A 20,960-nucleotide genomic window follows, 5' to 3' on the forward strand; every position below is an offset into this window, starting at 1 on the left:
AACTACAGGGAACCAGGCAGAAGGCCTTCTCGGTAGTGGCGCCCGCCCTGTGGAACTCTCTCCCTTCAGATGTCAAAGAGATAGACAACTACCAGACATTTAGAGGACATCTGAAGGCAGCCCTGTTTAGAGAAGCTTTTAATGTGTGATATTTTGTTGGAAGCCGCCCAGAGTGGCTGGGGAAATCCAGCCAGATGGGCGGGATATAAATAGTAAATATTATTATTATTATTATTATTATTATTATTATTATTATTATTAAAGACAACAGTTTACACCAGGAAACAGGGGCTCCTGGATTCCTTTTCACATAAATATATTCGTGGTATTCATGGCAAGAGATACCCAGGATGCAGGGCAAACTGCACCTTGCTCACAGAATGAAGGAGCGCAAAGAGCTTAGTAAACACACTGCACGTATTTTCTTTTAGACTGTATGTAATCTGAAACAACAGTGTTGGGGCCTCACTCTCCATCCTCTACAGTTGCCTGGCATTGAATGGCACTGCCATTTCATTACTCAAGCCTGGTTCTATTCAGTACTTTTCAGCCCTTCGGCTATAAGATCGAGCTCATAGCACCACGTCTCATAGCGGTAGGCCATGCGGATCTGAGCCACGTTGGTCTTGCGGATGTCATTGCCCTGAGGCCCCTCTTCTTGGTAATTCTTTCCCAGAATATGGAGCTTTTCCTGTGGAAATGATACAGTAAATGAGAGCCACCCCCTCACTCACACTCCCATTCCCATCACCTTTTCCATAAAAAGCAAATCCTATTGCTTCCATTGCTTTCTCGTACCCTCTTTTGTTTGCTCAACCCTTGTTATATTCCCAGCCACAGGGCACGTGCTGTGGAATAGCCACACTTAGTTCACTCAGTTTTGACAAAGCATCTGTACAATGTTGCAGATAAAACATTGATCTGTCATGTTCCACTGTTTCACATTTTCCCTCTCCCCAGAGTCAGAAAATTCAGTGAAAAATCTCCACAGCCTTCCCTGGTGTAGATGACCTAGATATTTTATAGAATTTGAACTAGCCATTTCTGTCTCTGGGAACTGGCTATATTACTGCAACGCTTCCTTTTCCAAATAGCATTGTCTTTCTTTTTTTTCTCCTTTCCCCCACCTCCTAGATTGCAGTGGGGAGACCATTGCAGTGAGGAACCATAATAATGGATGCATTGAGTAGGCAGCATTGAACACTATTCCCCCCCCCCAAAAAAAAAAAATCTAAATGAACCTCCCTTCCCAAAATGGCAGCTGAGGAAAGGGGTACTGATCATTTGGCTACAGATTGTTAGAAGTCTGGAACTAGAATTGTTATTCCACTTGCAGCTTAAAGCAGAACAGCAGTGATTTGGTGCTGTTAAATCACCCACATCAGGGAGCACTCTATACCCTTTGAGATTTCCATTGAACACCATACCTCATGAGACAAGCCAGACTGCAGAACGCTGTAGCGTGCAATCTCACACATGTCACAGGTGCTGAGCTTGAAGACCTGAGCAGCAATGGCATATTCTTCCATGAGAGGCTCCTGGGGAATAAAAAGTGAAATACAAAGTGTAGCCATTGCAAAGGTTATCACAGAAGCTGCAATGTATCCCCCTGAATGCTAGCTGCCCTCACACTTCTGAGAGTAAACAGCAATCCTAGGAAAGGCTCCAGCTGCCTACCTTGGTGTAGTGGAACTGCATAGGGTCATCGGTGGATAGAGACACCATCAAGCCCTTCTGGTGGAAATCAAGAAGTGGGTTCTTGGCATATTCTAGGAAGAGGCTGTTGTTGCTGAGTGGGGACATGGCAATGGGGATCTGGGCCAGGAAGTACAGATACTGCAGCACAGGACTCTGCAAAGATACATGGCAAGGATAGATCAAGTCGAGGCAGGCAGCAAGACCTCTATTCCCAACCAACAAACATCATGAGAATGGGCTTCCAGGTTCTTTCTAAATGGGAGTCATTTTGTCTCTGTGCTCTAGATGCAGTGCAGAATTGCTTGCACTGTTCCTTAGTTACTTCTCAGCACCGCATGGCAAGTACAAAATCCTGGCTTTCCCAGTTATGGGCCCACCAAACATCCATGGCAGGATCTTAACACTTAGGAGACATCAGCAGCTCATGGAGGAGTCCCATCAAGTTCTGCCAGGTCACAAGGCTCCCTTTAAAAGGGATGCTCCGAGAATAGGCTGGATGGATCAGTGATAACTCCACTGGTGTAACATAAGCATGAAAGGACACCTGGAGAGATCTTCTCTCCACAGCCCAGCACATCTTGCAACTCACCTTCTTGAGGTTCAGACCATGGGAGATATTATCTGCAGTCATGAAGGCAGCCAGCAGGTGGGTGATAGCACCAGCTTCTCCACAATGAGGACGAAACAGAAAAGTGTTCATTCCGCGTTCCCTGAGGGTGGCAAGGCAGCCTTTATGCAAAACGCAGATCACTGGACACATCTAGCATTATTTAGGAAGCAACCATCAGATGGCCCCAGACAGCTTCCTACTTGAAGGGACCAAACATGCTGGTGTAATGCTGGGATTAGCAAGCAGCAGGGACTTCACCTTTGTGCTTTGCATTGGTGAATGATAAAAATCCATGTTAACATGCAGATGAGTGTAACTTCTCTGCTCCACAGCCAAACAAATCCAGTTGCTTTTCTGCCCACAAAGTTAATACATGTTTGAAACTCATGCAGGGCAGGTCAATTGGGGGAGCAATTTGGTTGAGAGAAGCAGCAAGGACAGAATGGATTGAGCAATCCTTCACTGCTTCTCTGTATTAAATTGACCTTTATTAAAGCACTTTCCCCTTCTTTATAAAAGCACCTGTCTTGTTTCATCACAGTTGTCTGCAGATAATATTTAGTTAGGCCCCAGAGTCTCATTAGCTCTTTTAATAGAAGGCTTAGACAATATTATTATGGTGTATAAAACCCATTCTCAAACCAGCAAAGGAAAAAATATATAAATATCTGAGAGAGATTATTTCAGCAGTCCTAGTCTTATTATATGAAGTCATTACTTTTGCCAACACTGGATTGGATCCTTACTTAGTCCTCAGTTCACGTAAAGGAGGAGTGGCTTTCACCAACTCCCCCTTGCATCTTGAGCTCCCTACTGCACCATTCCTAAGGGCCCCCCACTTCCCAGGAGCAGATTTTGGGGGAATGCAGGAGGCTGCAGAGGGAGAGAAGATGAGGCAAACCTCTTTTATGCAAATGTGAATTCTGTTTCATTTACAGAAGGCAGGTTAGAATCCAAACATTTAAGTCTAGCAGAACCTGTAACTGTGCCTCTTAGGGCTTTGGATCAATGAAGTCAAACGATTGATGCAGTCAAGCTCTTGAAATGCAATATGCTTTAGTCAGGGTTAGTGGGTGGTCTTATCAGAACCAGCAGAACTAAGAGTGTTACTCCTGCTAAAGCAGTGGTTCCTCAAACTTCTTGTTGTACTATAACACCCATCATCCCTCGCTAGCAGGACCAGCAGTTAAGGATGATGGGAGCTGTAGTCCAACAACAGCTGGGGACCCAAGTTTAAGAAACACTGTAGTAAATGTTGGTGCAGGTTATTTGTAATCGAAGCCTTTCACCTGGCAATAATCCTTCTGCCCAGGCTGGGACTCACCGTCGGAGATGATTGAGGACCGTGATGTTAGCATACATGTAGTACAAGTAGTATGTGTAGGAGGGGTTCTTCTCATGGGACCACTCCTCCGGCTTGGGGCTCTTGGTGCAGAACATGTGTCCACTGTGCTTGGACTCATCATCCACACTGTCAAAACCAGTAATCTGCAAATCGTACAATTGGTTCTGAGGAAGGGACCAACTCCAAAAGCAAGTCCACCTTCACCAAATAACATGAAGCTGATAATCTCTAATTCCCATCACCCAACAGTCACCCTCTGCTGCAGGGGGACAGAATGGCCACCTCTGTCCAAGGTGCTACTTTGTTGGAGCTGGAAGACTGGAATTCAGTAATGGTTAGGTGTTGTCATTTCTTATGTAGTATCAACCCGGTGTCACCTTCAGTGAGGTGGACCCTTGACCCATGGATCTGGTTGACGATATGCTGACTTAGATACACCCTCGGCTTTCTGGTGCTGTATTGGCCACTCTCTCTGTCACCTACTTTCACAGAGCAAAGCCTGTCACTACACTAGGATTAGGCCCCGGGTGCCTCTGGGCAATAGTACTCACATGGCGCAGAAACACACTCAGCTCCTTGTTGTCCTGTGGGTTGATTGTCGCCTGAAATATTGGCACAAAAATGTTCTCCAGCATCTTCCCAAAGTGTGGCAAAAAGTTCTTTGACCTGAATACATCACTGAGAGGAGACAGAAACACTTCTGCTCATTTCCATATCACTTACGTGGGATGTTTGGGAGAAAGGAAAATGTAAGTGGGCTCCAAATGGCAGAAGCAACTGAAATGAAGCAAGTGAACTCAGTGCTGAAGCACATGCTTTGTCCCAGCTGTGTCCCAGCTTCCTGCTCATTTTGCTTTGCCCCATAGAACCCAAAGGAAACCAAAGAAAATCCAGATAGTGTCATGGCCCTGGCCTTGAACTCAACCAGAGTCAGAGGAAGAAGAGCCAGCCAAACTCAGGGCTATTATACTATGAGGTAAGGAACTCAGCCAGGCTCCTGCTACTGAACCTGAGCCTAGTGGTCATAAGTCTGCAGACTTGAGCCAGAATCCTTGTAGATGGCTTCCCCTGAGTCCAGTCCCCTTGAAGGATCCAATATTCTCCTATTCCACTGCACCTGCCCAAGACCATAGGCAACACACTAGGAAACAGGCGTAGAAAGGAAGAGAAACCTTCACTTTCAGGCCAGGAGATAGGGGAGAGAGGTGAAGTACTGAAAGGGTAGGTTGCATGGAGGGGCCCATAATTAGTGAAAGAGGAGGAATTTGGGTTAATCAGATCTATACATGGAATTTGGCAATTCTGACCTGATCAAACTTTGCCCCCACCAGTACTTACTAGATTCTGGGCACTTGGATCATCCACTTCATATTGGGTGAATAAACACGGTGTGTGTTGAACCAGTTGGCTAATTTTGACCACTCTTCTGGTGAACGCCCATAGATGGAGAGCCGTGGCTCTGCATACTGGTACTTGGCATCCTCCAGGTCAGAGCCAACCTCCTGCGAAATAAAAAGGGAAAGGGATTACCTGATCTGCTTCCAGGAACTGGCCTTATCCTCAGTCTTCCAGCTGCACAGATACAAACCCTTGCATACCATAGTCTCTAACCTTGATGATGGTGGCAAAGTATTCACCATTGAGGGCATTTTCAGACTTGAGGTAGAGATCACGCAGCTCACTGGCACCCACCGGGTTATACTTGGCGTTGAACTTGTCGAAGCGCTGGAAGGTCTGCCGGCCCTGTGACATGGAGGAGGAGGAGGAGGAGGAGTCATTGGCTAGACGCACAGAGCAAAGAATACTTGTTGGAGGTAGAGATGGTGGGGCAGCAACAGCTGGGGGGGGGGAGTAATTAGCCACAGCCAGTCATGTGACAGAGACCATGGGAAAGGGTGAGAGATCTCCTGTACTGGAAAGGAAAAGCAGGACTCACTGCGTGGACGTCAAGGGAGTCCACAGTCAGGTCATAAGGGTGAAGGTTGAGCTGCTCAAAGAGCTGCTTGAGCGTCAAGGTCTTGTCCTTGGATTTGTACACAACCCTTTCGGAATTTTCGCGGTAAGACTTCTTAATGAATCGCAGCAAGTGCTTCTGGTTCATGCAAGCTGCAGCATGGATGTGCGTGTCGATCTGTTAAGAGAAGAGAAAGGTCAGCCTAGGATGTAATGGGGCCTGTAAATGCCTCCCTCCCACAGAACCCACCACAGCAATTATATTGGAGGAGGCACTGATGAGGTACATCATTGTACCTTAAGGCCAGGGTACCTAACCCACAACTTGCAGGTCTCATTCATTCCCCACCACCCTCTCCAATTTGCCTTTAAAAAATATTAGTTAAATGCTGTATTTTATTTTATTTTATTTTATTTACTGCCTCTATTGGCCTTCCGCGGTGGTGCCAGATTCTTTGTAGCTCTTAATGCACTCCAACTAGTTTTGCAGGGGGAGGCCAAAATATTATGGTAATATTATGGTGGCACATGTGTGTGGGGTTTTTGTGGCCATCCAAGGCCCCCCAAATCTTGTAAATTAAAATAAAAATATTTAAAAATATGTTTACTGACTACTTCTCCTCTGGTAGCACTGCGTCCAAAAGGTTTTGTTAATCCCCCAAACCCCCAAATCCATACATTACGAATAAGCATTAAAAAAAATTAAATTAAAAAAGATACTGACCATTTTTGCTTATTATTATTATTATTATTATTAGAATTTATATACCTCCCTATACCTGGAGGTCTCAGGGCGGTTCACAAAATAAAATAAATATCCTTTGCTGTAATTTTTATGATCCCGCAAAATTTGCCCTTTAAAAAATAATGGCCACACCCACACCTATACTTTGGCCACACCTACTTTGATCTTCAGCCTCAGAAGGTGACAAAGATCAGCCACTCCTGCTTGAGGAGGCAACACCTTGGACAGATCCCTCACCTTACGACAATTATAGAAGTCCCGATGGGGGTTGTTCTTCAGCTCCTTCATCTCTTCCATCTCATTCAACATCTCATGCACACTGAACTTGGACGAGAGGAACCGAAGGCGTCGGTGTGTGTAGGTTTTGCTGCAACAGGAAAGAGCGTCATCTCAAATAAACCACTCGCAGAATAAGTAACCAAGCCCAGGTTCACCAGCTTGCCAACGCAACCAACATTTGCCAGCCAGAAGTAACCCTGCTGCTGTCACACGACAGCTTGATAAAGGTCACATTCCAGAGCAAGTGACAGCAGAAGTCATTGCAACAGGGATATATGTGCACTGCCTTGGAGTGGCTCGACTTTTGCCCTTTTCCTATGCAGGGCAAACCCAGGACAGCAGCAGCCACCTTAGGCAGCAAACCCTGGGCATCAATAAAAGGAAGCACATTGGTAGATAGCTCACAGTTACATTTTTCACTGCAGGCTGGGCGCCCTTTGGATTTTCTGCCTGAGGCTCCAAAAATCTCTTGGGCTGGCCCTGCTTATGCGCGAAGGGGCCATACCTCCAGCACACTTACACAGGTCCCTGAGCTATAAGGGCCAGCAGGAAGTTCATGTCATCAATGAAGACATCCAGGTTAGGGTAGGGCAGGTCCTTGGGCTCACCCCTGGCAGCAGCATCTTTGTCAGCATAGATGTATACCACACCTTCTTTCATTTCCACATGGTAGCCCAGATTCTCCGGCAAGTTGCCAGACTGGAAGGGATCTTCGTCTTTCTTCACAGGGGGAGAGAACACTAAAATCAAGAGGAAAGTACACTAACTTCAGAGCCAGTGTGGTGTAGTGGTTAAGAGTGGTAGACTCGTAATCTGGTGAACCGGGTTCGCGTCTCTGCTCCTCCACATGCAGCTGCTGGGTGACCTTGGGCTAGTCACACTTCTCTGAAGTCTCTCAGCCCCACTCACCTCACAGAGTGTTTGTTGTGGGGGAGGAAGGGAAAGGAGAATGTTAGCCGCTTTGAGACTCCTTAGGGTAGTGATAAAGCGGGATATCAAATCCAAACTCTTCTCTTCTCTTCTTCTAACGTTGGGCAAGGGAAGGACAAAGGAAAAGACTTGGGGGTCTTTAGCATGCTTCTCTTACAGCTATCAACCTACAAGAATTAAATTCTACACCACTAAGGAAACCACATGACTGCCAGGACCGAGACTGGCTGAAATCCCCATGAGAGAATACCACCACTATCCAACCCCTGCATGCAGATGATTTTGCTACAATTTGTGTCTTGTTCTAGCTAACTTTGGCTCCCAAATGCAGGAGCATCCTTTAACAAGATGCCGCCTCTTGTAGCATAATCCGAAAATCCAATTTATTCTTAGTGACTAATATCAAGCTTAGGTGTGTTTTAGTAATTGCACATATCTTTTGTTTAGAGTCCATAGTGAAAAGCCTTCCCAGAAATGTGAAAGTCCTGCCTCCTTCTCAAAGGTGCAGAGTATTGCTGTGGCAGTCCAGAAAGGAGAAGCAGCACGGACAGTGCTCTAGCCCTAAGATAATGGGTGCCTAGGCTTTTCATACCTCACACCAGGGCTAGCCAACACAGCACCTTTCATTTATTGCTGAACTACAGCTCCCACCACTCCTGACCACTGGCCACGCTAGCTAGGGCTGATGGGAGTTGAAGTCCAAGGGTAACATGTCGGCTATCCCTACTTTACATCATATCCTCGTTTGATTCACAGGCCCCTTTTCATCTTGTATGTAGATGGATCTGATATAATGGAAGTCTAGACCAGAGAATTAAAGTCTGATTCAGGTGCAGACTAAGAAAAATACCCCTTTGCACATGTTTTTCATGCAATAGGTTTCTTGCTCAATTCTAGCCCTCTCCAGTTAAAAAAACAGGATCAGATGGAGGATGATCCGAAGGAACCCTAGCTAAGATGTCTTTTAGAAAGCCTCTGCCAGTCACAGTAAACAACAGCAGGCTAGATGATGTGACAAAAGGGAGTTTCCTATATTCCTACCTGTTATGAACAAGCCTGTGTAATAGAAGCATGAGCACTCCACTTAGGTCAGGCTGTTCTTTGTAACATGGGAAAACAGGGGGGTTAGATTGAAAATGGTAGACTGGGTGAGTCACCAAAGCTAAGTCGAAATATGGCATGATATTGCACAATGGAAAGAGGTCCAGCACAAGAAATACAGCCCTAAGGCCAAGGCTACATGTCATTCAGATTCGCTGACTACCTGACAGTATTCATAGTAAATCCAAAAAGATACGGTACTTGCTCAGATAAGAATGTGAGCCAAGGTGGAGGGGGGATGCCAAAACTCTACAACTCCATCTGGGAAGCTCCTCTACTCAAGTCTTTGCAAAGGCCTGGCTCTCACTGGCCCCGGCAGAAAGCTGCTCTCACTGTCCAAAGTAAGGAAGGCCCATAGCTCAGTGGTAGAGCATCTGAATGGAAGGCAGTGGACCCCAAGTTCAATCCCTTGCATCTTCAGGCAGGGCTGCAGGAGACTCCTGTCTGAAACCCTGGATTGCTGCTGCCAGTCAGTGTAAACAAAACTGAACCAGATGGACCAACGGTCTAAGGCAACTCTCTATGTTCGTAAGTGTTCTGCATGCTCAGCACACCATCTCTGCACAGACAGGAGTGTGGAGTTGTTGTTTTTAAAAAAAGTTTAAAGCGGCTAATGCGGTTCTCCACGGTGCCTTCCACCACCACCCCGACACCTGCTGTCTTGCTCTGGGACACACCACTCACAAGCCCAGTTACCCAGTGCAACCTGCACAGCCTGCCTGGGTACTTACCTGGAAGCAGGTCGTCATTTGGCTTCCACACCTCACTTTCAATAGTGCGCAAGAACTGGGAGGGAGTCTTGGGGAAACGCTGGAAAGATTTGTGCATGTACTTCTCCCGGATACACAGGGCACGGTACAGGCCTCTGCAGACCACTTCAAAATCTTCCACTGTCACCTGTGGAAATATTTGTTAAAACTTCTGGCACTGATAAAAAGGACAGAAATTACAAAACAAAAGGGGGGAACCAGGTGTGCTGAAAACCACAAGAGGGCACTTTAGCTCTATTCCATACCTTCCAACATTTCTCTGATGAAAATAAGAGACTTCCCCTCAACATTTCTCCAATGAAAATGGGGATGCCCTATTCCAAATCCTTTAATTGACATTTCTCCAATGAAAATAGGGACAGCCAAAGGAAACGTGGCACGTGGGTGGTGCTGTGGGTTAAACCACTGAGCCTAGGGCTTGCTGATCAGAAGGTTGGCAGTTTGAATCCCCACAACGGGGTGAGCTCCCGTTGCTCGGTCCCAGCTCCTGCCCACCTAGCAGTTTGAAAGCAGTTTTACCTTTAAGGAAAAGTGGATTGTAGGATCAAATCAGAAACCAGGATGGCTTCTGTAAATCTAGGACTGTCCCTGGAAAATAGGGACACTTGTAGGGTCTGTCATAGGAATAATAAATGATATAAATAATACAGCAGGCAAAAACCAAAACGCTCATGGAAGGTGTGAGGCAAGACTGGCAAAGATTGTAGCCTGAGGACAGAGAGTGTGGCTGGTAGGGGGAGGGCGTGGCCTGGGGAGAACGCCAAGGACCAGATGGAGAGGCAGTGGGACACATTTGGCCCCTGGACTAAAGTTTCCTACTCTTGCACTGTGAGAGTGCTCATGCCCGGTTGGAGGTGGTGGTGAAGATAACAATAGCAATGAGAATGAAGCAGGCCCAGCATCAGCACATGGCAGCTATTGAAGCCCCCATGTCCCTGGCAGGGCCGACTGCACTGACAGCTGCCTGTCCTTGTTGAGCTCTGGTGGGTGCTATTCAGCTGGCACCTGTCATTTTATATTCCCCACAATGCTCTGGGCCATCACAACTCCTGGGCTATGGTAAGAAAAACAAAATGGCCGACACTGGGAGATTGTCACTCATAGGAACCTTTCTGCTCCTTACAATAAGAAAGAAAGAAAGAAAGAAAGAAAGAAAGAAAGAAAGAAAGAAAGAAAGAAAGAAAGAAAGAAAGAAAGAAAGAAAGAACCACTGTTTTGCAATGCTACAAAGGAAGCCCACCCAGGAGGGAGGCCACAGCAAGAACTCTGCTTAAACCTGGAGCCGTCTGTGGGATAGAGCCCAGTATGGTTGCTCAAGTGGAGGAGAGAATACAGAGTATATTCCAGCAGCAGCCATGTCTTCCAATAACCCACCAAGGCTGGCAATGAAAGGCGATCAGGGACATGGCAGGATCCAGCTGTTGGAGCTATTTTGAGCACCAGGATGTTCCCACTTCAATTTCATCAATATCCCTTGACCCAGCAAATCCCCCCCCCATATTTGATTTATTTCTCAACAGGTTCAAGTTAGGCCACTCAAAACACAGACGCAGCTAGCCTAAGGACACAGCTAAGGTTAGTTGTAGAAGTGCCGCTGAATTCCGTCTCCTCCCATTCCATTTCAGGGCTGTGTCTCTTGCAATTTGAAATGGGGGTGGAGATGGGGGATAGAGATCTGGAAAGAGCAGCAAACCTTTTCTACATGATCAGGGTTTGTGCCCAATAAATGTGCCTTTGTTGCCCATCTACTGCATAAAGCCAGCAGATACCTGTATTCTGTCTCAAGGCAGTGCTGGAGGTCGGGAGTTGACCACATTTTCCAAGTGCTCTGTAAGCACAATGCTTGATTATATCCACTTCATGCCATTTTTGTGGGCTATTTTTTAAATTCTCTGAACGCACTTCATTTTACTTCCCCTGCATACACACTATACATTTAAAGCACCCCCCCAAAGAAACCTGGGAACTGTAGTTTACTACTGAGCTACAAAACCCAGCACCCTTAACAAACAAACAAGGTGAGGGCTGCTTTAAATATATTGTGTGTACCAGCCCTGAACAGAGTTTTTAATATATTATTATTATTATTATTATTATTATTATTATTAGACATGGGTGGCACTGTGGTATAAACCACTGAGCCTTGGACTTGCTGATCGGAAGGTTGGCGGTTCAAATCCCCGCGACGGGGTGAGCTCCCGTTGCTCGGTCCCAGCTCCTGCCAACCTAGCAGTTCAAAAGCACGTCAAAGTGCAAGTAGATAAATAGGTACCACTCCAGTGGGAAGGTAATTGGTGTTTCTGTGCGCTACTCTGGTTCACCAGAAGCGACTTAGTCATGCTGGTCACATGACCCAGAAGCTGTACGCTGGCTCCCTCGGCCAATAAAGCAAGATGAGCGCCACAACCCCAGAGTCGTCCGCGACTGGACCTAATGGTCAGGGGTCCCTTTAACTTTAATTAGTATTGTTGTTGTTGTTGTTGAAGGAAGGTTGGTTCTACCATTAAGGAGAATGAGGCATTTGCCTCATGAGGTAGATGCTGAGGGGCAGAGAGCAGATAGTGCTATATGAGCCACATGGAGTGCCTTGGGCCCCCTACTAAACTAGCTTGCTGTGCTCAGGTGTGGTGAATGACTCTGTCCCATTGCACTAGAGCAGAGGTTTTCAACCTTTTTGGGTCCGCAGCTCCCTTGACCAACTATATTCTTTCTGTGGCTCAGGAGCCCAGTTATGTCACCCCTTGCCTGCAGAATTGGCAGCATCTCACCCTTTTTCATACACCCTCCCTTGGGGCGTGTTCCCTCAGCCTCCTCTCTCCTCTCCTTGGGAGTTCTCCAGGCAGCAGCTGCTGCTGCTGTTCCTAGTCTCTGAGCTTCCTACATCCCACCCCAAAAAAGTGGTGCCTCCCAAAGGCACCATTCACCTGCAGAGCTTATAGCCTGGGTTGCTGAAATTAGCAGCTGTGCAAGCCCTTGGAAGGCAGGGATGTGAGAGGGAGGAGGGAGAGAAGGAAATAGGGACAGAGACCAGTGTTGCCCACAGCACCCCTGACCATCATTCAAAGTGCCCCAGGGTGCCATGGTACCCTGGTTGAAAACCACTGCACTAGAGTCAACCTCAGGTTTTATACATGGAATGGGGGAGAAAATGTATTGGGTAAGCCCTGAAAAGCAGGAGGGTTACCTCCCCCCTCCCCATGTTGCATTGTTGCAACTGAAAAGTCAGTAGTGGGAGCACCACATCTAACAAAATGGAAGAAGGGGCAGGAGATGGTTTGGCACCTCCAGCTACTGACCCCTGCAGCATAGTCTCCTGTGATCTGAACACGCTGGAATTTGGGAACGGCTTGATACAGAGCACTGCTGGAGATGACCTCATCTAAGGTGGACAATTTGGTGGAAGACTTTCCCGCAGTAGGAACAAGCAGTGCAATGGTCTTCAGCTTCAATAGCCTCTTCTTCCTAGGAGGGATGAAGAAAAGGAAAGCAACACAAATGGAAACTCATTTCATCTAGTTTGGTCTATGCTTTGGCAGTGTATGGTGAACTGACTGTATTGTACGGTCAGTTCACAATACACTTCCCATAGCTCTGGCTACATTGAAAGTTTGGCTGATATTTCATGATCCTGGAGGGGTTTAGCAAAGGAATATACAAATGTCTTTATATACAGTGGTACCTCTGGTTACAAACTTAATTCGTTCTGGAGATCCGTTCTTAATCTGAGGTACCACTTTAGCTAATGGGGCCTCCTGCTGCCGCTGTGCCATCACTGCACGATTTCTGTTCTCACCCTGAGATAAAGTTCTTAACCCAAGGTACTACTTCTGGGTTAGTGGAGTCTGTAACTCGAAGTGTTTGTAACCCGAGGTACCACTGCCGTCCTTATTATCACATGGAAATACTGCTCTCCTCCATAGGCAGCCAATGTGGTTGAGAATATATCTGCTCAAAACTGTTCAATGCCTAGAAACATAGGGCAAATGCTACTGCTCCAACAATTCCAGCCAAGTGGCTTGGGGAATGTTTTATATCCACATCAGTTTTGAAAATCTATGTGAGCAAATGGTTTTGCTTTAAGTTAGTCTTCAAAATACTTAATCACTTGGTCTGCTCTGATGATTAAGGGGTGCTAGTACAGACAGTGCACTTTGTGCTGGTGGCTGCTCCGACCGGAATTAGCCACTCTGTAGTTTCCCATAAATGCAAGCCTTCCAAGGTTCAGGAACCAGCTCTTTTCACATTCATTGCCACCTTTCCTTAGTGTGAGTGCAAGTGTATCTGGCGCATGCATTATGATTCTTCAGAGGTACTGTGATCAGCACACATCTGGCACAGGACCTATCTGAGTCACACCTTACTAGGTTCCAATCTTTCATGGCTCCTCCTTCCTCAGCCCAAAATTTCCCATTATCCCACCAGTGCATGCACACATACACAGAACTCTCACTTTTTCCCAGTGTCACTTGAACTCTCCTCCTCCTTGATCATATGCTGTTGCATTTCATGATGTGATATGGGGCAGGCATCCTCCACATCAAAGGGAGAGATTTCGTGCCGGCCCCCGTCATCCTTCACCTCTGAGGCAAAGACCTTCTCTGCGAAGGAGCGCATGGCATCATCCGTTTCTGCCGGGAGAAAGCAGAAGGTCACTAGGCCAGCTCTTGGTCATTGCAGGAGGATGGATCAATTGCGTGACTCAGCACACCAGCCCTGTGTGCACTCAGAGGCCACCTCATGCCCGCATTCTCTTTGCACGCGTGACAGGGAATTGACAGGCTAAAACAATATGTCACATGTGCTCTGAAACTGAAGACTTACCTGCACCACATTCCTGGGTGCAGCTTGATAGTTGTAGGGGAGAATGCAGCTACAGGGCTGCAGAGTATTAAAAAAACTTATATATCATGTGTCACACAATTGATCCATCAACCTCAACATAGTCTACTTTGATTCAATGTCGCTGCAGAGTTTTTAGCAGAGTTTTAGTACTTCTACCAATAACCTTTTACAGTGAGATTCCAGGGCTTCAATGAGGAAACACTAGTGACCAACCATGGATGTGTTGGGGTGCATAAATGCTTTATGGAGGTGAAGACTGAAAAGCTTCTCTTAGCATCCACTCATGGCTCTAGATTCTGGATGGCTGGAGTCTGCGTTTCTCCATAGTCTGGAAATGTTTGTGCCTCTCTACACTGAGTAGGATATCATGACAATGAGAATGAAACTGAATTGGGACTGATAGGTTTGGCTTCCCCAACCAGTAAGCATAGATGGCATCACCATAGTGGGTGCAACCTGCTAGGGACTGTGAACTGGATCTAAACTAAATTCCAAGCTGATGTGAAACCAGGTGACTTAGGGGGGGGGGGAAGTGCCTTACCTGTTTTGGGCTTAATCATTGTAGTCTTAGCCCATTTTTGTGGAAATCAGAGCCTGGATATCACCCTTCTGCCACTGAGCAATGTGTACAGGAAAGTGCAACAGTCACAGAAGTTTCTGCTTAGAGATCTCAAGGTGCACAATAAGGAGTGCTCACAAATAACTGTGGTGTCAGAGCTCCGAAAGGCAGGCTCTGATCTTTCAAACAGCCTGAGACTACTGCATGATGTTTCTTGTTGTAGCTAGCAATGATGAGTACAGTCCCATGAAAGGATATGTTATACAGATCTGTACAGGTCCCTCTGAGTATGGTTGGTGTGAGGCCTTTCAGGCTATGGTGTTCTGCAGGACAGTCACTTCTGCTGAGAATCCAGCATTGGCTATGACTTACAATTTTATTGTCCAATTCGATGCATGTTTACTCACAAGTAAAAGTCACCATTGCCCAAGTAAGTGTGCCCAGAACTGCAGCCTTAGTATAATACAAAAGGCCGCATGAGTGTGTGTGTGTGTGTGTATGCATGTATTGCTCTGGATCTTAGAAGGATGCAATTAATTATTAAAAGCATATGTTTATTACAGTGACTAACAAAACAGAGATATTGAGTGGTATCCAGCGAAGTGGTTCTCTTAGTGCAAGGACTTTGGACTGTGCAACGGAACCTCCCCTCTCTTGCTTTCTTTCAGCGTCCTCTAAATCTGTTCTGAAGTTTTCTCCAAATCTTTGGAGCAGATTTGGGGAAGAATGGGGTGGGGAGGAGGAGAAGGGAAAGTTCCATTTCCCAAATGGAAATCCTTGCACTAATGGTATTAGTTTATTGGATACATTAAATTCATATAGTAAAATGTTTTGGTGATCAGTGACTATTTTGCTGCCGAGAAAACGTTTTTTCTATAAGAATTTAATATCTCAATCACTGTAATACATCCACACATGTAGGCTATCAGAAGGCTATCAGAAGGGCATGTGTGTGCAAGCACTGCTTTAATGGTGGACATTGAGGAAGCAGGGAAGTAATCTGGTTCAGCAGGAGATATGCAAGTGGAATAAGCAGGAAGGGCATAGGGTATCATGATAATGGGATGGGACTGCCAGAGGCCATGCAAATGGCAAGTTCATGCAATGCCACTTTCCAGACAGACAATGTGCATGGGGATTGAGCAGGGAATGAAGTCCACACTCACACCAGACTAGAAGGTTGGACATAAGGGGTCGTCATCCTATTCCGAGCTCCTAAATCCTGCCTAGAGACCTCTTGTGTTGTCAAAGCAGCCAGTGATCCGCATCTCAATTCCACAAGAACAGGGAAGCAACATTGTTCCCAGCAAATGCCCTTGCGCACAGGGGTTGCTGGGCAATGTGGCTCATGCTCAGCTGTGCACCCAGCGGTAGCCAGGCAGCCCAGAAAGACAGCCATTTCTCAGCAGGGCAATCTGTGCCAATGCCCAGTTTTTAGGTTGAAATGCAGTCATATACCAGGAGCTTAATGAGCAGAGAACCTTAGAGTCCAACTATATAACCCAAGAGTCAAAGTGGGCCCACTACCAAGTAACTTCAACCAGCCACTCGTGTTCCTCGTGTTTTCCCAGCAAGCAGGGTGCTTTTGAGGGTCCAGCTTAGGTGTCTTTAGTTGGTGCCCAGGTAAAAGACTTGGTGGAGAGAACTGGGCTCCAGCATTCCTTCTTAGTATTGCAACTCAAAGGAAGGTACCTGAGCTCCTTGAAAAGGCAGGTTTGATTAAGGGCTGAATCATCCAGACCCACGAGGACAGCACACCCCATGCAGGTCCTGTTATGACACCCTCCCTCCTTCCTCCAAGCCCCATACAAGCTTTCTTCCCCACCCCAGATGCATCAATAGCTCCGGGCAATGACTGCTGAGAAACGGACAGTTGCTGCGTTGCTGTGATCATTTGTCTTTTGGATATGATCAACTGCTTAACAAAGCAGCAGGCGGCACAAAGAAGGCCTAGTTATACTCACGTTTCTCCTCTGCTGTTTGAGAGTGAAATAAAATAAATGTAATCAGATCACAGGGTGTAGCACCTAAAGTTTTTTTTAAACCCGTTGTCCACATTTATATATACAGAAATGAACATTTTTAATGAGCAAATGTTTGCAGAAATATATACTCTACATACCATAGTAGTTGAACAGCTCTACAATGGGAAAGAACAGTTAAGAAAGCAATTTGGGACAACTTGCCCAGACATCCTGATATGACAGATGCAGTCTTTTAAATTCTACCTCACAACTTGGGATTGGCACCACCAATATCTCTTTCCATGCATTGATTTGGATACAAGGGAGCATATGGAAGGGGCTTGAGGGCCTGACTCAAATGACTCCACGTATTCAAAAAATACTGCTTTCACAGACTCTGTGCTTGTACACCTGAAGGTATATAGCTTCTTGTATGCACAATTTGGAACATTTGCCTACAAATCTAATACTCTCTTTGCAAACGTGAACTGTGAACTGTGAACATATGGTGGTCTGGGGGCATGACTCTGATTACCACCTTCCATATATGCCAAAGTAATAATATGAAAATATAATACTTTAGTCCAGCAGTTTCCACACACAAATATTCTAAAATCTAAAACCTAGTATGTAGTATTTCTTAGAACAGTTGTTTGGTAAGGAGAAAATCAGCCTAGACTAGATTGAGGGCCTAACCCCACTTCCTTTTGTTCCACTGCTTCCCCCCCCCCCCCCGGGGAAACCACTCATTAGTGCTCAATCAGAGCAAACAGCAATTCAGGTTTTCTCCAGTTTGACATTTGCTCCAATTTAGCACTAGAGAGTGTGTTTTCCCAGGGGCTGGAGTGAGGCAAGAGGAAAACTGCTCAGATCCATGCCTACAAATCACGGGCCAAGCAGAAGTGTGTACGAGCCCTTAGCTGGAGTGTTTCCAAGAATGGAAGATACCACTGTATCTGAAGGGGGTGGAGACTGACGGGGTGTTTTTTTTTTAAAGTTAGTGTGATAAATCAGTTGAAAGTGCAACACAAAAATGTGGTTCAGGTCTTCTTAGTAGGCACCTATGGGCATTATTCAGCATTTCTACCATTACAAAGCACATGTCCATCAATGCTCTTCATTCTCCCCTGACTATTTATTAGCATGTCTACCAGTAGGATTCATCTTTTCAGCTTGCTTGCTCAAAGGAAGTAAAAGGATACAACAGCAAAACTTCCTATACTTCACCTTTAAAAAAACATGCAAAAGTACAAACTGGAACCAAGGTCTGTTTGTTTCATATATCATACTCAAAGGGAAACTATTGCACCATTCACATTCTGTCAAATGAAATCAAGAGACCTGAGGCTATCTGTTCATGTGGCATGGACATTGTAGGAATATTTGATTATGAGCTGCAGATATTTATTATTTTTATTTAAAAGGGAAGCATCTTTGTACTCTACTATGGTGGTGGTGGGGAGAACTGAACCCTTTGATAACAACTTTAAATACTGGACAAAGAGAAAAACGACAAAACACTTTTTAAACCTGTGTTGTTTGCTGTAAGAAATGTTCCTTTATGAGCATAACAGAATAAGAGCAAGTTGGAAGGATTATTTATGTAATTTTGAAGCTTATCAAAGGCTTAGATTTAATATGCGGATAGTTGCTGTTGCTGCTGCTGCTGCTTCAAAAAATGCAATAAATCTAATCGGCTTTGTTCTAGATTCCTCGGACCATGTTGCTATTCTGCTAGTAAAAGCACAGAACCACAGAGTTGGAAGGCAACATGTTCTGAGGAGGGCTTATTCTGGTCTTTTATGAGCCGACAAAGAGAAGCCAAATCCAGTCCCCCTTTGGCTACTAGCCTGGTGCATGCCTTAATTACCTTGCTGCTAATGATAAGCCATTAAAGGTTTCTGAAAACCCTTCAATTTCTTTTATCTGGCAAACACCAATTTCTAGGGGTGCTCCTGTATAAGTATCCAACCTCTGATAAATTTTTAACACAGCAAAACTGGGTTCTGTTGAATTGACTGGTCTCATTCAATTTCATTTCTGTGGCCTAAAAGCCACTTGCCTGGCCGTCTATCCAAACTACTCATATTGGGAAAGCTAATGGCTCAAGCTCTCATTCTTTCCACCTCCCGTGCCCTGCACAACTTAAAAAGGCAATCAGAGCTGCTTTGTGAATCCATTCTTGAGAGTCTGGCTATTGGCACCGGCCTCATCATAAAAGAAGGCTTCCTCCCAACTTGCCTTAGGCTATGTGGGGATTTAGACCTACCTGGAACTTTCACCTTCGGCATTTTCCCCTACTACCTCAGGAGAGTCCTGAGAAACCAAGTGTGCCGTGGACGAGTGGAAGAACGAAGCTGCACAACCACCCAACACTCATTTTACTATTTATCTCTGCTCTTGTAATCCAACTCTCCTCGTCTAAAAGGAGTGAAGGAATACGCAGCAGACTATTTAAAGCTGCAGTCAGGCAAAGTCTCAGTTGTTAACAGGTGAAGCTGCAGGCTTGGGGGTTAACTCTGTTTGTCCCGAGATGCATGGGCAGTAAATTTGGGAGCTCTGCTCTACCCACCCATCCCAAATGAGAGAATGTTGCCAGGATCATGGCCAGGACTGGGTGCTTTTGATTTGGTCACAGATGGCACCTATAACTGACTCTTGAATGGAGACTAGATTAGCACAACTATTTGTACTAAATAAAAAGGTTCTGACTTTGCACCACAATCCTTTGGGTTCAACACTGGAACTTATCTGCAGCATCCTTTCAAGCAGTTTTTTGCCTCTTCAAAATCTGTACCAACCCAGGCTAGCGGTGGGTACTCTGCTCCCTTAGAGCAAGATTGCATGGCAAAACTAAGCATTATTGAATCCACCAATATACCGGTATACCAAATATGTTTAGTACTTTTTTGAAATGTTATTGTATGGCTTTATAGTGGCTCCATTCCTTCCTGAGAATGGATGCTCAGGTTTCTGTGGTAGCCAGGTGTACATTTGTTTCATCTACCCCCTACTGAACCTACCCCTGTTTTATGATGTTACATTATTTAATGTTATTGTATTTTATAACTAACTTCAATTGGTGTTAGTCATCCTAAGGGCTAGAATGGTGGGATATAAAATCAAATTTTAAAGCAAGGATAGCACAAAAAATGAATATTCTGACTACTGAAACAGGGCCAAATATTTGAGCATCCTTCCTAAAACGCTGCTTTGCTTCTGATGTACAACCATGAAAACTATTTCCAGTCACCAATGGCTTCTGACCAGGCACTCCAAATTCCTTATCCCCCATCAGTTTAACCAAACCTTCCAGCCAAGCCCAATGGCTCACTCTTTTGAATGCGCAAACTATCTACCCTCTATGGCTATCTATAAAGACTGCATTTGCTTCTAATCTTTCTGCACTGAATGTCAACGGCATTAAATTTGCATCTGAAACCAAGAATGACCTTCAGGCTCTACAGTCTTGTTAATTCTCTTTTGAGTTCTTGCACCTTCTTTTATCCACAATATCAAATTAACTAGCTAAGCTTCCTTGGGGTCAGAAGGAAAAGGGTGAACAGAGAATGTGAGGATATGAGCAGAGCAGATAGACCCTTGTGCTCCGTGATGGCTGTGTCCCATTGGCAGGGGTTTATTAAAAGTACATTTTCCTCCTTGGCTGGGAAGTTCCACTGCCTAACCTCCAATCAGTTTAGGCTTCTGCTCTTTTAATGTATGACACCAAGATGTGGCAGGCTTTTTGTCATTAGACATTCAGGCTGAAGCTGCTGTTGATGCACAGAACTAGGGTGCTGCTGAGGCCAATGTGTATATTCCATGCTGAAACAAGGTAAGGTAAAAGGTAAAGGACCCCTGGATGGTTAAGTCCAGTCAAAGGGGTTGCAGTACTCATCTCGCTTCAGGCCAAGGGAGCTGGTGTTTGTCTGCAGACAGCTTTCTGGGTCATGTGTCCAGCATGACTAAACCACTTCTGGTGCAACGGGACACCATGATGGAAACCAGAATGCATGGAAACGCCCTTTACCTTCCCGCCACAATGGTACCTATTTATCTACTTCCACTGGCATGCTTTTGAACTGCTAGGTTGGCAGGAGCTGGGACAGAGCAATGGGAGCTCACCCCGTTGTGGGGATTCAAACCGCCGACTTTCTAATCAGC

General features: G+C 45.6%; 1 protein-coding gene across 5 annotated transcripts; it reads right to left on the reverse strand.

The window, feature by feature from the left end:
* Positions 1-399: 399 nt before the first annotated feature.
* On the reverse strand, positions 400-19,207 carry AMPD1 (adenosine monophosphate deaminase 1). Of its 5 annotated transcripts, none has more exons than XM_033153020.1 (16): positions 19,066-19,207; positions 16,797-16,808; positions 13,882-14,059; positions 12,728-12,893; positions 9,393-9,558; positions 7,151-7,370; positions 6,589-6,718; positions 5,590-5,784; positions 5,265-5,396; positions 4,992-5,155; positions 4,205-4,331; positions 3,633-3,796; positions 2,288-2,408; positions 1,678-1,851; positions 1,428-1,538; positions 400-691 (listed from the first exon to the last, which is right to left on the reverse strand). In XM_033153020.1, the coding sequence occupies exons 1-16, from the start codon at positions 19,085-19,087 to the stop codon at positions 533-535; spliced, it is 2,241 nt and encodes a 746-aa protein (XP_033008911.1). In that variant the 5' UTR covers positions 19,088-19,207; the 3' UTR covers positions 400-532. The 5 variants fall into 5 exon arrangements, with proteins under 5 accessions (XP_033008911.1, XP_033008913.1, XP_033008914.1 ...); XM_033153022.1 differs by having other exon boundaries at positions 16,797-16,805; positions 19,066-19,185; XM_033153023.1 differs by lacking the exon at positions 16,797-16,808 and having other exon boundaries at positions 19,066-19,199.
* Between the last annotated feature and the right edge of the window lie 1,753 nt (positions 19,208-20,960).

This window comes from Lacerta agilis, chromosome 6 (assembly GCF_009819535.1).
Source record: "Lacerta agilis isolate rLacAgi1 chromosome 6, rLacAgi1.pri, whole genome shotgun sequence".
Taxonomy (NCBI): domain Eukaryota; kingdom Metazoa; phylum Chordata; class Lepidosauria; order Squamata; family Lacertidae; genus Lacerta; species Lacerta agilis.

What these genes read in the sequence shown, in the direction of transcription:
- AMPD1 (XM_033153020.1), bottom strand. Translation starts at nt 19,087, where the DNA reads ATGCCGAAGGTGAAAGTTCCAG. An exon ending in ATCCAAGTGCCCAGAATCTA is followed by an intron (nt 4,332 to 4,991) that starts GTAAGTACTGGT and finishes GTCTCCTCTCAG; the next exon opens with TGATGTATTCAGGTCAAAGA. An exon ending in ATGGTCTGAACCTCAAGAAG is followed by an intron (nt 1,852 to 2,287) that starts GTGAGTTGCAAG and finishes GTATCTTTGCAG; the next exon opens with AGTCCTGTGCTGCAGTATCT.